The following is an 18,249-nucleotide window of genomic DNA, read 5'->3' on the forward strand; positions in this document are numbered from 1 at the left end:
GGCTGAGATTTTGCTACACTGAGTCCAACAACAAGGTTTCTGGTTGGATGTAGCTACCTTGGACAGTTGGATTACTGCTATGGACTGACTTTGGTGGGAAATCTGTATGTTTGATGACGGTCAGCAACCGTCGTTCGTTTACCATCAAACCTCCACACCATTTGACTTCCTAAAGAGAATTAAGACTTGTATCTGACTCTCATAAATCACCTTAACCGTTTACACCGGTGAACGTTATAAAGACTGATTCATATATTGCTGGAAACTTCAACTCTTATACTGCACTATTTATAACTCTTTGTGTACTGGGTGTTTTGGCAATACTATTTGAATGTAGTTTCTTTGTTTTGAATATATTTTGGTGTCTATATATATAAAATCACATATTTCATTGCTGTTTTTGTTTGCTCTTTGGTTTAAAAATATGTTGATGCTTATGACCCTCCCTATTAACAGACTATTAATTAGCATTTACCCAAAGTAGTAACTGTTGGTTATAATGCTCACAATATCATTCTGGGTGTTATCATTGAATGCTGAGTTAAGATAGGATTGCCGTCCTATTTGTTGAGCATCATGAATCATTTGTGTCCTTTGTGTTTGGGTGTCACTTGTTGCAAGTCTAATGTCTGATTGTTTCATTTTCACCCTTTTAGGCCTGACAATCTAAGCCTGTGACTCAGGGTGAGATTCACTGTGAATATTCTTTATATCACTGTGTTCTGGAATGAAATCATCAGCGTGCGGATTCAGGCGGCCTGTCCTTTGCTTGTTCCTTTCATAATAGGAATTCATTCCGTCAGATCCTTTAGAACCACATTTTGAATTCATTTCCAGCACACGAAGTTTAGCATTGGCTGCAGCAAGGTCGGCTTCCAGAGCCAACTGTTCCTTTTCCTTCCTTAATTCCTCTGCGTTCCATAAGTGCTGTCTTATCGGCTTCTGCTTTTATCCTTGCAGATGAAGTTGAGGATACTCTTGATACTTGAGAGTGTAATCTGGAATTATTCTCCTTTACAAATGAGATGTTAGATGCACTGTCTTCAGGTTTAATCCCATCAGAAGTTACACTTTGGTTATCAGGATGTTCGGCATCAATATCAACTGATTGTACATATGGGTGAGCAGCCTCTGACAACCAGCCCTTTACTTCCTCAGTGAAATCACAGAACATGGTAATTTTTGTATGAAAATACTAATACAAATTCAAATTCAAGAAGGATTCATGCGTATCATTAGCTTCCTCATAACACTTAATGCATTTTCCCAGCTGAGATTGCACAAAGTTCACATTGTCAGTGGATTCCATCAAGACACGTATTTGTTCCATGTACTTCTTAGCCTGCTTGCATTTCAAAGACCTCTTTTCTTGGCACGTTTTTGCATAAAATGCCAACCCTTTTTCGGTGAACTTGACGCTTCGTTTTACAGAGTGCGTAGACAGAACGTCACTCTTCACTCTTGATGTGCAAGATTGTTGCAACGTTGTTTCTTTGTTCTCAAATCTGAGGCACACTGAGGCACTTAAAAATTGCATCTTACGCAGGGCACAATAAGTCCAATGTCCAGGCAAGCATATCGTTCATGCGGTTTATTTCCATTTGAGCAAGCATACAAACAAATGGCGTTTGCAGCCTCTCTTTCCCTAGTAAAAAACCAACAACCTTTCCCAGTGCCTGCCTGTCCTAAGTGTAACCACCAATATATACATGCAAACAGGTGCTCAGTACTATCAAAATAAAAGTCCCCAAAAAGATACTCAAATTAACTAAAATAATAACATTAACATTCTGTATCTACATCAATAAAATAATCATGCAAATTATTTAAGGTGAAACAAAATAAAGTAATTTAATTATTAACTTAATTACAAAACAAGGAAATAACTCCAACAGTTTCTATTTATTCTTAAATCTCATTCAGTTCAATGCGTAATAATGGCGCTATGCTGTACTCCATGTAAAAATTGTGGTTTGGAGTGTCTCAAGAAGATCGAGAGGTAAAGACTGGATAGTCGCGAGACATGCAATTTAAATTGGTTTCTGCGGCTTTTTTCAGTTGTGGAAGCAAGCATTAGGAAAATGTTGGGAAGTTTGGTTCTAAGTTTCATTTATCCAAAAAGTATTGGAAAAGTTTTATTTTATGTTATGTTTTTAGAAAAACTGAATAGTGAGGAAACATTTATGTTGCTGATTGCCTTTTTGATCTGTGAATGCTTGACTAAATGTATATTTGTCCATGTCTGATATGGCCGATTTAACTAAATCTCCTGGGGGGGTCGAAAGTGAGATTTGTTAGCTGGAATGTCAAAGGCCTAAATAGCCCAATCAAAAGAGGCAGAATCTTTGCATACTTAAAACATTTTTTTAAATCTGAAATAATATATTAACAGGAAACCCACCTCGTTTGCTGTGGTCCGAGGACGAGCGCGATTGTTCCTGGTGCCCCCCGCAGCGTTGGTCTGGTTTCACCATAGAGAGTAAAAGAAATGGACACAGCGACCCCATAGACTTCAACGGAGAAAAGTGAAGAAAATTAGAAACACTCACTTTCTGATGGCTGAGCGTATTGACGCAATCGTTAGCCTATTAAAAAACTGCTTCTACGGGGCCATAACGTAAGATACAAGGTAATGGAGCCTTTTATACATTGTCGTGTTTCTTTAGAAATAAACAATGGACAAATGGAGTCTTTAAACGCCTCAGATGTAAAGTTATTCGCTGTCAAAGTGACGCCAAAATGAATGGGAGTCAATGGAATGCTAACAGCAGGTGATGGCTTGTTAGCCAATGGCGGCCCCCGGGGATGGTACGCTTTCCGGGTGCTGGGTTACCCCCCTGGGTTTCACACTCAACTTGATTCTATCGAACCCTGGTGCGTTTGCGTGCATCTTACGTCATCGCAAACATAATAGAAAACAGAACGCGAGTCAATATAATGTGTTTTTTTATTAATTTGGTGCTATTATGCACTGAGTGAATAACACAGGTTTACTGTGTGTGTGTGACGCATAAGGTGGTTTTCTGCTGCTTGCAAACGAAGGAGACAGTGGATTTCCATTAACCCTCTGAGGTCTGAGGGGTTTTTGGGGTCCTTGAGATGTTCTGACATGCCCTGACATTTGTGCTTTTTTCAGTTGCTTATAAACATATTAATGGCAAAGGTATAATTACACTCTATTTAGCACAAACAGGGCTACCATAATATGTGAGCAACATGCATGTACATGTTTGTATTTTTGAGAGAATAATGTTTATGCATGGTTATTGAAAAAACTAAAAACTAAAGTTTCTGAAATAAGGCCACAAAACACATACTAAATACGTGTCAATAAGACTTTTGACTAATTGATGTCTTTGCCTAGAGTTTTTTCTTCAAAATGATGTGAAAATCATCCTGCCCTTATCATTCACATAACACAATACATTGATTTAAATCTTGTAAAACACTTTTTGTTTGTAAAGGCAATATGCGCAAGGGGCGTCAACCATTCAACAGCATCATGCATATGTAGTGGTTCACACCTTAGGAGACAATGGGGCCCGCATACTTAATGAGCCATTCATTCAGGTGTGTCACCTATAGCCACAAGAAAGAATGCAAGAGCAATATATATACAGTATATATATGTATATATGTATATATATATATATATATATATATATATATATATATATATATATATATATTCTACCAAATTGGTTCACAGTTGGAAGCATGTCAATTTTTTTTTTTTTTTTTTGCTTGCAAATTGTATAATATCCAAGGAAAACATGTCTATTAATTGTGCAGTTAATTCTCATACTGTATTTTCAGTTTTGGAATATGTATCCTCTCCCCAAATTTTTCAATAATAAAACACAATAAAAATTATTTAAAGAAAATGCTTATATTTACCTTTTAAAATTTGTTTACATCTACCTTGTAAATATATTTTTTTTTATTAAAAAGGTTACAATTACAACAACAATTGAAGTGTAATCTTTCTTTGTAAAAACTAAAGTATACATTTTATCATACATATTTCAAACTTCGAATATAGCCTACATTGACAAAACATACTATATTTAACATATTAGCAAAAATTGGCAAACAAAAGCTTATTTGAGGTGGCAGATATTTTACAGTAAAAATGTGTAATCTATCCAAAACTAATCAACGAAATGTTGTCTTTCATATGTCTGTAACATAGGTCTTTCGTTTTTATTATAAGGAATATAAATGTTAATTTGCAGTTTAATACGTTGCTTATACAAATACATTTTATTTCAACATATTTCAATCGATTTTACTCAGTATAGCAAAATAGTTTGCTAAAAGCAGATCATTTATTCACACACAGAAACGCAATTCAAATTTAAACCGTCTTTTTGCGAGTTGTGGTAAACAGCGCATCTCTGACGTTCATTCATTCACACAGAAACGCGATTTACTTGAGAATGAAAAAAAAAAACGTACTACATTATTCCATCCGTTGCTCCTCGAAATACCAGCACTTCTGAGGTAAGTTTTCCATTATTATTATTCCTCACAGCGCTGCGAGACAGTGTGGGCGTTCACAGTTTGTATGGGATCGTCTCAGTCATTTGCGTTTGAATAGCGCGCGCTCTCCGTGGGCGGGGCCGATTATAACGTAATGAGATGAGATGAGCTCGACTGGAATCGCTCTCTTTTAATACAGATTTCACAAGATGAGAATATTTGTTTTTTATATAAATTACTTCATTTAAAAGAAGAGAATTCAAGCTTCATGCCTGTGTGTCTGTATGCCTGTTTGACTGAGTATTCGCTCAGTTATTGTTCATTTTCGGACGCGTTTCAGAATGGACTTCACTGGCAGAGAGAAGGCAGAACTCGCTTCGTGTTTATTTTTCTTTATTTGGCAAAAAGCACAACACTTTGTTTTTATTGTGAGTATACACAAAAATAATACACATTTAACAGAATCGATTGATGTATGAAACTCCTATGGAAAATCAAAGTCAACAGAGTATTTATGAGTTTCTTTTACATTGCTAAAAAAAAAGCGAGCTGGTATCGCCGGCGATACCGTAGACCTCAGGGGGTTAATTTGTTGTCCTGATTCCACACGCTATGCGCGAATACACTGCAGGCTCACTCTCGCTCATATCCAAGGTAAAACATCAACACTATCATCACTTACATGCGTTTTATTTAACTAAATACATAATAATCAGCTAAAACGCATGGGTAGATCACTTTTCTTCCTGAACAAGTGCGCACCCGAGTCCGTGTTGCTTTCACATTCACGCGAACTGTGGCACGGTTCGATATGGAAGTAAAATAATGCCAAATGTTCTTGAGGCAAAAAAGCCTGTTGAATTGCACTACTTGTAAAAATATGCATTGCATTAACCCTGCTTGCATTTTAATGCGTTGTATTTTTAGGGCTTGCATTTTTATGGGCTGAAATTCAGCATGGTTGAATATTTAAGCTGTGAATATTTCAATTCAAAACATTTCAAACACATTTTCATTATTAAAAATTAAATAATCCACATTCACCTTTCATATTTCAAAAAATATTCAATAGGCAATTTACGGTCCATTTTATTTCGCTTTGCAAATTCAGTGGTTCAAATTCGACAGAAAATACTACGTTGACATCCAGGAACTGCAGGAAAAGCAGTAGATTACCGAGCATACTCTCCATCTACTGTTAGTCGATCTCACCAGCAGGTGGTGCAAAAGTGCGTATTGTTGACGAAGACCAGCAACAGTTAGAGCAAGCCATTCATTCATAAAACTCCTTTACAGCAATGTAAGTGTATTTGTGATTATTATGACGGCGGTTTTATGTTAAATTCAGTGTCTTTACAGTTACTTTTCCTGTGTAGCCTACATGCATCTTTCTCTACCGTGAACGAGATTATAATGTTATTCCCCGATGCGGATATACAGATCCAATGTTACATTTTTGAGGTTAACATATATTTCTCTTGGTTGTTTAGTTGCCTTAACTTTATATTGTGGAGATGTGCTGCATGCAGGGTATTAGGGTTTCCCTCAATACTTAAGGATTCCCCTGCTGGACATATAAAATGCTTAACGTAGCTTAATGGACTAATTACAGTGATATAAAAGACCAAACTCGCAGGCAAGCAGATGGACTCAGAATAACGCGCAAAGCTTAATGCTGAGCGTTTCCCAGTGATAGACTGGCATAAAGTTGGCTTGACGTTGTACATTCGCACATTTAGGGGCCGTCTCTAAAGTGTATATAACTTTGGTATACACGTTTCTAACTTCGATAGCATTTGAATAGAACGACTTACAGTCATAAAACCAACTGTAAAGTGTTCATGTAGTGTCAGGCATACTGCGCACCCTTTGGATTTTTTATATTTATTCAAATAAATTGAAGTTTGCTATTGAAGTTAGAAACGTGTATGCCAATGTTGTATGCAACTTTAGAGATGGTCCCTAAATATGCAAATATCCAATGTCAAGCCAATTTTACATTTAGTCATTTAGCAAACTCTTTTATTCAAAGCGATTTACTGTTAAACTAACAAAAGGAGGACAACAATATGCAAGTGCTATGACTCTTCCCAGTTTATGCTAATGCAATACACGTAGGCATACTATATATATATATATATATATATATATATATATATATATATATATATATATATATATATATAGCTTTTGTGTGTTTATCTTCTTTTCCGCATATATACTGACACAGATAATCATTTTCATTTTATGAATGAATGGCTTGTTCTAACTGTTGCTGGTCTTCGTCAACAACACGCACTTTTGCACCACCTGCTGGTGAGGTTGACTAATAGCAGATGGATAGTATGCTCGGTAATCTACTGCTTTTCCTGCAGTTCCTGGATGTCAATGTTGAATTTACTGTCGAATTTGAACCACTGAATTTGTGGAAGCGAATTTGCAAAGCGAAATAAAATGGACCGAAATTTGCCTGTTGAATATTATAGGTTGTATTTTTAAACAGTTTGAATATTTTGGAAGTGAAATATGAAAGGTGAATATGGATTATTGAATTTTTAATAATGAAAATGTGTTTGAAATGTTTTTAATTGAAATATTCACAGTTTGAATATTCAACCATGTTGCATTTCAGCCCATAAAAATGCAAGCCCTAAAAATACAACGCATTAAAATGCAAACATGGTTAATGCAATGCCTATTTTTTTCAAGTAGTGCAATTCAACAGGCTTTTTTGTTTCAAAAACATTTGGCATTATTTTACTTCCATAGTATGTGTGCAACCGAACTCAGACCAGCTCCTCCAGGTAGTCTCAGGTTCGGTACTCCAGTGCGCACCCGGGTCCACATGACAGAGTTCACATTAGCGATTTTTCATGTAAACCGTGCCCGAGATTTAAAAAAGAATGGCATATTATCGGCGTTCACGGGTCTAAATATTATAATATTCACCATATATCTAGCAACAGTTCAACTGCAATGTGAAGTTTATGCAAAAATAACATTAACTAATATAATTAAGAATTTCTTACCTTACATCTTTCTTGTCTTCAAATCGCGTTCTTCTTCTGAGGTAAATCCAGTGTAAGCTCAGGCTCGTCTTCCAAACTCGACGAAAAGCAGAGACTTGTGAAGTTTTTTGGTGCTTTGTTTTTGAGGTAACGAGCGTGTTCGCGTTCCATGTGGAGATTTGCATGTCAATCTCTTTTGCGCGAGTGGGCGTGGTCAAATTAAAAATAATGAGCAAGGGTTTGAGATACTGGACATCTTGTTGGTTTTATACAAACGCCGGCGCGTTTGCCGACCTCAGAGGGTTAACCAGAGGAGATTTGTCTGTGTAAAATGTGTTTGGCTTTAAAATGTAGGTAAGTTAAAGTTTCAACTAATTAAATTACTCAAAGTTCAGCAGAACTTGTATGAAATGAGAGAGATCTCTTATCAGTTCATATTAAATGGATGTGTAATTATTCAACAGATTTAACAAGCTTTTGTTGTGAGTTCTGATGTCACAGTCTCAGATATCTTCATTGTTTCTGTGTGTGTTTGTAGATTACAGCGCTGTAAGGTGACAGGAGAAGGCTGTGGTTATCTGGCTTCAGCTCTGTGTTCAAACCCCTCACACCTGAGAGAGCTGAATTTGAGCTTCAATCGCCTGGGAGACTCAGGACTCAAGATGCTCTCTGATCTACTGAAGGAGCCAAACTGCACACTGAACAAACTCGAGTATGTTGAGCAATAAGATTCATCTCATTCTGTGAATATATGTATGTATATGTATTTCAGTCTTATCATATTCAAGTGTACAGGGGAGTGAAATGTCGAAAGGCTCTGTAGTAGAGCTGCGTGGAGGAAAACATTTACTGATTTACCTTGTTACAATATCAATCTCCAGGAGTAGGCCTTCTGAAAAAGATAGTTCACGCAAACATTTAAAATCTGTCATTATTTACTCTCCCTCACGTCATCCAAACCTGCATGACTACCTTTATTCTGCCAAACACAAAAGAAGACACTCTTTTCAGTCAGTGGTGATCAAAGCTGAATGTTCAGCATCATTACTCCAGTCTTCAGTGTCACATGATCCTTCAGAAATAATTCTAATATAATGATACTCACTCACACATACACTCACAAAATCGTACCGATCCAAAACTTTTGAACGACATTATATGTATGTATAGTGTATTATGATATTTTCATTTCTATCTATTAATATTATTTCATTAAATTATTATATTACACAGGAGAAACATATAGAATACGGACAAGTATAGTAGACTTTGTCTTTGTTTGCACGCCTTAACGGTCAAATACACAGAATATGTCCAAATTTCCACCTTGGTGAATATTCAAGTAAACACAGTGAACGTAAGCACTGACTGTACAACACATTGTTCTTCACACACACACACACACACACACACACACACACACACACACACACACACACACACACACACACACACACACACACACACACACACACACACACACACACACACACACACACACACACACACACACACACACACACACACACATAATATTTCACTTCAGAACTGGGGGATTCGTCTTCCCTATCCAGCTAACATGGTAGCTAAGCACGCTCCCTCACACACACACACACACACCAACCACAGCACCCGTTGTGAACGCTGCAGACAGTCGGTAGCGCGATGATGCACTTGATTAATCATATACGTAGTTGATGTTTGACACGCATGCGCGGAATAGGATGTTTTTAACACGCATGTATTAAACTTGTATATATTGTAATTTAAACTGTAATGTCGAGTTAAAGATAGAATAAATAGATGCAAATGGTTGTTTCATTAGACACTACTTGTTATACTAGCTATAGAGTATTTAAATTTAATTTAAGCAACGAGGGAATAGTGTTTAGAAATGTTAATTGAAGTTCTGTATGCGATAATTATGAGCATGTTTTGTGTAGGCTAACTGTATGTTGGGTGTGTGTTATACGCAATGTGTCGCCATTGTTCTCTCGAATTCCCAAAACGAATTTCTCCAATTGGAGACAATAAAGTGAAAGTGAAAGTGAAAGTGAAAGTGACACGTGACGGCCAAGTGTGGTAACCCATACTTGGAATTTGACCTCTGCATTTAACCCATCCAAGTTAATGCACACACATTAGGAGCAGAGTAGTGCGTAGTTAACACACACACACTGCAAACGTGGATACACACACCCAGAGCAGCGGGCAGCCTTTGTGTGGCGCCCGGGGAGCGATTAGGGGTTAGGTGCCTTGCTCAAGGGCACCTCAGTCATTTCCCACCGGTTCTGGAATCGAACCAGCAACCTTTGGGTTACCAGTTCAACTCCCTAACCACTAGGCCATGACTGCCCCTAAAGGCTTATCTTATCTTATCTCTTACCATCGAAATGACTTCGAAGCTGTTATATTAAGGTACAAATCTAGCATAATGTGCCTTTAATGTTTAAATTCATCCACTATAGCCATTATGGCTTTTGTCAAAGAGATTTTATAAAATAATATAATTTCTGGATGATGTAAAATGTAAAAGGCGTGTTTAAACTTCCATGGCGTTCAACAAGCATTCAAAAACAAAAGAAAAGAAATGATAAAAAACAAAAATAATAGCAGACATATTCATAAAAGAATCCACAATAATGGTGACAAACACTCAGGGGCAACTTAAAAAATAAGCGAGGTAAGCAGCTGCTTAGGGCCCTGGGGAATTAGGGGGCCAACGACAAACACCAAGAAGCCTATATAAATCATATATTACTTATTAGTTTTCTATCATATACTGTATGGCCTGTCTATAACCATTAAGATTTTAACGTTATTATTACATCTGCTCGAATGCGGGGCCCCCATCATACCTACTGGAACTTTCCTATCGTCCTCCACATGCGCGAGCAGTTTGACTAAACTGCCAGAAAAGCGCAGAACAGAGGTAGAGAATAGCAGAGGTGGAAAGTAATGAATTACATTTACTCACATTACTCTAATTGAGTAGTTTTTTTTGTGTATTTCTACTTTTTTAAGTAGTTTTTTAAATCTGTAATTTTACTTTTACTTAGGTATGTTTTGTTTAAAGTATTGTAATTCGCTACATTTTAAATCATACTCAACACATTGTATGAAAACATGTAATCTGCACATAAGGCAGTTTTCTCATTAACTTATGTTTTCTACTCTAATTTGTTATTGAAATATAAATATTTACACAGTTGCTGTTACATGTTACTTAACATGTTAAGTAAAATATATTATATAGGCTAATATAGTGCATTTATTTAGTGCAAGAGTTCATTTAGGAACCAACAAGCTGTGGGCACTGAATGACTTGCCTGAGGTAAATATATGGCTATGTGACAAACTAAGACAAACTAAGATGTTTTATTGGCCTTCTTTCCGCTGCCGAAACACTGATCGATTGATTACACAAGTTATGATGCCTTTCAGTAAGTATACTGTATCTTTTAACATACCTTCAGGTGTCCATTCATGTTTATTCTGTAACTGAGGAAGAGAATCGCGTTTACTCGCGCTCCACGCTGCCGCTTTAAATGAGGAGCTAGTACAGTGATCACGCCACATCAAAGAGCGCCAAAACGGCATTTATTGTTTGAATTTCGTGATCAAATAGACAGAATTTGAAAGATTACACCTTGCTTATTATCGAAAGTAACAAAATACGGAGCTTGCTATTATAGGGTGTTAATGGTGGTTAGGCTTTAACGCTGTATTCGTTGTGTAGCCTACCCATAAGACATGAGGTCCATTGAGCCGGGCTCTACAAGCATGTCCGTGGGCAGTAGCATAAATGATTTTGTCAAGCAGATAACAGATTCTTAAACATGAGAATCAGTTTACATGTCGCAATGAATGATCCACACTACAAAATGGAAATGCAGAATTTTTTTATGCTTATTGTTGACAATACACAATCACATATTTGAAACGGGAATGGCCTTAAAGGATAAGTTCTGTATTTTACACTTAAAGCCCTGTTTACAGATCGTTTCTGATGAAATAGAACGGTTAAGATTAAAATTTGGACACATGCTGCTGTCCCAAGAATTTTAGGTTTCTTTCGCTTTCCCCCCCACCTCCACAATGGCTGCATATGTGCACTGGAACAATCCTTCCTAAAACGCATTAAACTTTCGTTTACAAAGACGTGAAACTCACCGAGTGGTCAGCGGTGTTCACTGATATGCTCACACAAAAAAGAAACCTAAAAATTCTCGGGACAGCAGCATGTGTCCAAATTTTAATCTTAACCGTTCTATTTAATCAGAAACGATCTGTAAACAGGGCTTTAAGTGTAAAATACCGAACTTGTCCTTTAAATAAATGATTCAAGGATTATTTTGCATAGATGTTACATTTCAATCTAATGCCAATGCAATCCTTCTGTGTCTCAAAGACCCGCCCCCTTTAGTTATGTCCGACAAGCCATACCGCTCTCTCGCCACACCATGTTCTCACGCAGTGAAAAATACATTGCGGAGCAGAGAGGACACTGACAACGCACTGACAACACACTGACAGACAGGACAGACCAGGTTACTTTTGGATTACTTTTGATATGAAACAAAGTCTCAACTTTCAAATTTGGTCATTTTTTTAAGAAATGTAAACAATAAATACCGCTTTGTGGCTCTTTAATGCTCTTTAATGTGTCTGACAGATCGCTGTGGCGCCTCAGTTAAAGCTTCTCGTGAACCGATCATCTATTCCTTCTAGTTAATTTATAGCATCAAATAAACATGAATGAACATAAGAAGGAATGTTGTTTTAACCGCGGAAAGACGTCAGTACACACCGTTTTTCAAGTTAAAATCCTCCAACGTTAATCTACTAACTCTCCTGACTGCTTTGTCGTACAACAATGGCGGATGGCGGATTATGATTGGTCAGATCGCCTGTCAATTAAACTCCTGCGAAGAGTCAATTAGTATGAACATCAAAGATCAGTTTCAGCTAGCCTACTTTTTCTTTCCTAAATGAATCAATGTTTTTGGACTAATCTGTTAATTGAATGGTCCAATTGTTCACTCATGAAGACAAGATTCTGGAAACTGATAATCACAATTTAAAAAAAGAATAGTGATTACAATTTCCCCACAATTCTGAATAGACAACTAAAGAAAAATAACAAGTAATTTACTAGAGGTTCTGACATAATGTTAGTTGCTGCAATCTATTTTAAAAAAATTAAAAAATAATTTTGAATGTTTTTTTGTTTTTTTTTGGTTTGATTACATGATTAAAGGACTCGCAATTATAAAGATGTCACTTGTTTCATTACTGGATGAATCATGAATCAGTGTTTTTTTTTAACAAATCTTTTGAATGAATGATTCAATGATGTAAATTTTTTAACTGTCACTTGTCTCCACCTAATGGTGTAACAATATAATTGATACAATCTTTATTTGAAGCATCAAGTTACTTTCAAAATGTGATTTACTCTATTTTGTTCACTTCTGTTTGAGATGGGGGAACTGGTTGTCTCCCTCGGTTGCAAGGCTATAGTTTGGGTTTCAACATTGGGGCTGGGGTTAAAGTGTGAACAGTTTAACAGGGTACCAGGAAATGCTCCCTCATGAGGTTTATTTATTTGTTTTTTGCTTCATGCTTATGAAGGCTCCGATTGCGCGATGTATCATACAATTAATTATTAGCCTGATTTTATATTTCGGTCAGAGTACTGGCAACATGCGAGATGTGCCGGCACGCAAGAAAAAGAGCGGGTAAACAGCTTTAAATATAGAAGTGCTGGTACTGCGATACCAGTGCGTACCGGCCTCCTTCAAGCACTGAGTAAGATCATTTAAGTAAAAGAATTGAAAGTGGGGAGGAAATCACATTATGAAATAAATGTTTTTCTCCAAAACACGTCGGCCACAATTATTGATACCCTTAGAATTTTTCACGAGTAAAATATCTCTGAAGTATATTCCCATTAATATTTACGTTTATTTAGCACACCAGGGTGACTAGGAACACGAAATTGTCTAGCTATGACTTCTTGTTTCACAGGAGTTTAAATATGACGAATACACAAAGGCCAAATTTCTTTAATCATCCATCACAATGAGTAAAACCAAAGAATATAGTTCTGATGTGCATCAAAAGACTGTTGAGCATCACGAAATAGAAAGTGGCTGTAAGAAAATAGCTAAAGAATTGAAAATCCCCATTTTGACCATCAGGGCAATAATTAAGAAGTTCCAATCAACTAAAGATGTTACGAATCTGCCAGGAAGAGGACGTGTGTCTATATTGTCTTAATGCATGGTGAGGAGGAAAGTTTGAGTGGCCAAAGACTCTCCAAGGGTCACAGATGGAGAATTGCAGAGATTACTTGAGTCTTGGGGGTCAGAAAGCCTAAAAAAAATTATCAAACAACCTTTACACAACCACATGTTGTTTGGGAGGGTTTCAAGAAAAATCCTCCTTGCTCCTCCAAAAATAAACTCCAGCATATTCAGTTGTCAGACATGACTGGAACCTCAAAAGGTACCGGATTCTATGATCAGATGACACCAGATGTGTTTGGAGCTAACAGGGATAAAGAGTACCCCATGCCTACGGTTAAATACACTGCTGGATCTTATATGCTGTGGGACAATTTTTTTGCTGGAGGTCCTGGACATCAGATACATGGTTTTATGTATTCTAGCAAATACCAACAGATAAAAAAATCAAAACCTCACTGCCTCTGCTTGAAATCTTATAATGGGCTGTGGTTGGATCTTCCATCAGGACAACGGTCCAAAACAAAACATCAAAATCAACACAAAAATGGGTAACTGAGCACAAAATGAAGTTTCTGCCATGATCGCCCCAGTCCCCTAAACTGAACACTATAGAAAATGAGTGGGGTGAACTGAACAGAAGAAGCACCAACATGATCTTGTGAATCTGAAGGATCTGGAGAGATTCTGCATGGAGGAATGGTCTCTGATCTCTTGTCAGTTATTGTCCAAACTCATCAGGCATTATCGGAGAAGACTCAGAGCTGTTATCTTGGCAAAAGGAGGTTGCAAAAAGTATTTAATAACAGGGAGCCAATAATAATGGCCAGCGTGTTTTGGAGAAAAGCATTTATTTTATAATGTCATTTAACCCCACTTTCAATTCTTTTACTTCACTGAAAGGTTAGATTTTTGCGAATTTTTTGAATGAAAGATCAAAAGGATAAACAATGCAGATTTATTTTTTACAGCCATTTTTTATCTTATTTACCAAGGGTGCCATTAGTTCTGACCACCACTGTATACAACTCCAACCTTTAACCCCTTCCTCATCACCCCCAATTTTGGCAAGTGCTGCATACATGAAATGCCCAAAATAAAAAGGTTACTGCTCATAAGTAATTCTGAATAGAAACATAACACACATGCATTTAGAAAGCCAACCCTTGAGAGTTTATAGTTCAAGACTCAAAATTAACCAGACTGTTATTAATATTGAGATATATAAGCTCAAACATATTTTGAACTAAAATAATCCAGGATCACCAGTGATCCCTGACAGGTAAGGGGTTTTAAGGACACCAACCTTTAAGGACTCCAACCTTTAAGGACACCAATTTTCTTTGTGAATGAATAATGTATCGTAAATAAATAAATGTTCTTCCTTAAAATGCAAGTTGCATAAGTCAGGACACACCCCTATGTTGAATTCCCATAGAGGCAGGCAGATTTTTATTTTTAAAGGCCAGTTATTTCCTGGATCCAGGATACTATGCATCCTGATAAAGTTCCCTTGGCCTTTGGAATTAAAATAGCCCCACATCATCACATACCTTTCACCACACCTAGAGATTGGCATGGTTTTATTTCAGTTAGCCTAATAGCTGGTTTAATTTGCATTGAGAGATGATCTTATGGAAAGTACCCCATGCCCATGCAACAATTTACCAAAAAATTTTGTACAGCTTAATAACCAACCGCATCCATTCAATGCAGTGCAGTAAATGAATGGCTTAGAGTTACAAATGTTTATGCAATACTGTGCAGTCATACGTATTTTACAGTACATTACTGTAATGCTAAAATAGTCATTAGATATTTGCATACCTGTTCTCATTTCTGAAGGTTTGAATTATAGACGCCACTGTAAATTGACTCAAGTTGGGTTGGACTCTCAGTCCAGCCTCTCTCATGATCAGACCGTGATTGATCACATGATCAACAAGTGTTGCCCTAATCTCATCAGAGATGCTCCCCTTCCTTCTCTTCTTTGCCCTCGCCCTCGTCCTCTTCCTCCTCATCCTTTTGTTCCTCCTCTTCCTCCTCCTCCAACTCTTCGTCTTTGAATTTGTCCTCGTTGTTGTCCCCTGCCTCTCCCTCCTACTCCTTTTGCTTTCTGTCCATTGTTGGCATCCATTGTTCAAAACAGGTAATCTGACCTTTGACCTATTTATATAGGGGTGTGAACCTACACTGGTCTCACGGTTCGATTACGATTATCATGTCATCGATTCAGTTCGATTCGATATCACGATGCACTGCATCCTCAATTTTCAATTTTACTTCTAAAGTGATGTTTGTGTGTGCGTGCGCGCGCCCGCGTGTGTTTGTGAGCGCGTTTTCGCCTGTTCGGTAAGTCGCAGTGACAGAAACAGTGACATTCCAGTTTAAGTTTCAAGGAAGTAAAGCCTGTTTATGCCATTAAGAAAATGTAATTCTGTCAAATCAATTTTGTTTTAAAGAAATGTTCATTTAAAAGCAGCGCTCATCCATCAGTGTATCATGTTACCATAAAGATGCGTGCATCAACCGTCGCCGAGTTCGCTGTTGAAGGTGACGATCATCCATTTATAATCACGCTCATCCGCTTACTCTAAAGCAGTCAGACTCTGCCAGGCGTTAACAGCTCGCGGTGAAAACGGCTAACGTGGTTTATCAAGTTTGTGGTATTACCTCCTGCATATTCTATTTGTGCGTGACATGAGCGCACGCAGCGCGTCTTCTCCACGTCATACTTACCAGGTTGTTCGTAAAAGCCGAAATGTGCCCAGATGTAGGCTTTTAAAGTAGTTGGAGCATTTTTAATTACTCGCACTCGCGTCTCGCTTCCCTCTGCCATTGTATGCTACCGCCACAAAGCACATACGCGACAAATGACGTCAGTAAAGCGTCAGTACATAATAATCGTTATGGTCTATTACTGAACCGATACCGAATCGTCCTCGCCTGCATCGCGATGCATCGTAGAAACGATTAATTTCGACACCCCTATATTTATAGGCCTATACTACAGTAAAGCAATGATTGGTTAGTGATCAGTTAAGCAATTAGTGTTTGCACATGTGAGGAGTGTGTGTGTGACCTGGTGAATAAGTGTAGCATTTTGATTGGTTGTGTTTGAAAAGGAAAGCAAGTCACTTCCTGTTAGATTTTTGTGTTTTAGGAAGAGAATTGTGTCTTTTGAAAAAAGTGTTTTATGCAATTGAAAACTGAGTCAAAGGCTGAGAAATAGCTAATGGTTTATGGTGTGTAGTTTTGCTCTTTGAGTGAGAGGTTTCAAAAATTGTGTAACATGAAAGGATTTTGTGTGTAAGCAGTTGGAAAAAAACTGTAATTAAGGCATTAAGATCAATTTCCAAAAGATGATTTTTTTTATTCCTCTTTTTTTGTCAACTTTAGCATGGGTGTGTTCACTTATGCTAATCACTGTATATTCCCCACGCATATTGCCTTTCTAAACTAAAAGTGTCTTACAAAATTTAAATCAATGTATTGTTTTATGTGAATGAGTAGGCAGGATGATTTTCACATCATTTGGAAGCTAAAACTCTAGGCTCTAGGACACACACTCCGCCCAATATGATTTTCTGTGATCGTTTTACTATCCACATGGTAGACCCTGGTTTTAAGTGGCCGTGCTATTAATATTATTTATATAAATAATGTTGGGTGGTCTTGATTATTTTCCATTAAGGACAAGATAACAGCATTAACACACTCTCAATCTCACTCTCTCTCTCACACACACACACACACACACACACACACACACACACACACACACACACACACACACACACACACACACACACACACACTCTCTCTCTCTCTCTCTCTCTCTCTCTCTCTCTCTCTCTCTCTCTCTCTCTCTCTCTCTCTCTCTCTCTCTCTCTCTCTCTCTCTCTCTCTCTCTCTCTCTCTCTCTCTCTCTCTCTCTCTCTCTCTCTCTCTCTCTCTCTCTCTCACTCACTCACTCACTCACTCACTCACTCACTCACTCACTCACTCTTAATTAAGTACATTTTATACCAGATTTACAAGTAAGGACGTCCCTAAAGGGAAATTTTTCAAACCGCGACTGGCGCCATCTTGTGTCCACTTAGAGATTGTATTGAAAATGACTACTTGTTTTGTTGCCAGGACGATTGTTTTGAACATTGTAATGGGTTATAAAGTAACAAGCTAGATTTACATCATCCCTATCATCTTAGAACCTTTATTACAAACAAAACAGATAATAGATCATATGTTTTGTCTATATAATAGAACTAGAATAAAAATAGGATTTTTTTAAGGCATGAAAAGACTCCAGACCTGACTCAGACTTCAGATGAAACACTTGTGAACATCTCCGCCTCAGTATCTGCTAGGTGGCTGTATAGATCTGATCAGAACCATATTCTCCTTTCAGCAGAACTTATAGTTTATGAAATGAGAGAGATCTCTTATCAGTTTATATTAAATGGATGTGTAATTATTCAACAGATTTAACAAGCTTTTGTTGTGAGTTC

General features: G+C 37.3%; 1 protein-coding gene across 7 annotated transcripts in view; it reads left to right on the forward strand.

Annotated features, from left to right (window-relative positions):
- Window positions 1–18,249, forward strand: part of LOC309491192 (NACHT, LRR and PYD domains-containing protein 12-like) — a 293,341-nt gene that overhangs the window by 228,957 nt on the left and 46,135 nt on the right. For all 7 annotated transcript variants that reach the window (XM_082160625.1, XM_082160620.1, XM_082160622.1 and 4 more), the window contains one exon: window positions 8,029–8,202. In XM_082160625.1, coding sequence (XP_082016751.1) covers window positions 8,029–8,202 — 174 coding nt within the window. The remainder of the gene's footprint in view (window positions 1–8,028; window positions 8,203–18,249) is intronic.

This window comes from Leuciscus leuciscus (assembly GCF_965113295.1).
Source record: "Leuciscus leuciscus genome assembly, chromosome: 25".
Taxonomy (NCBI): domain Eukaryota; kingdom Metazoa; phylum Chordata; class Actinopteri; order Cypriniformes; family Leuciscidae; genus Leuciscus; species Leuciscus leuciscus.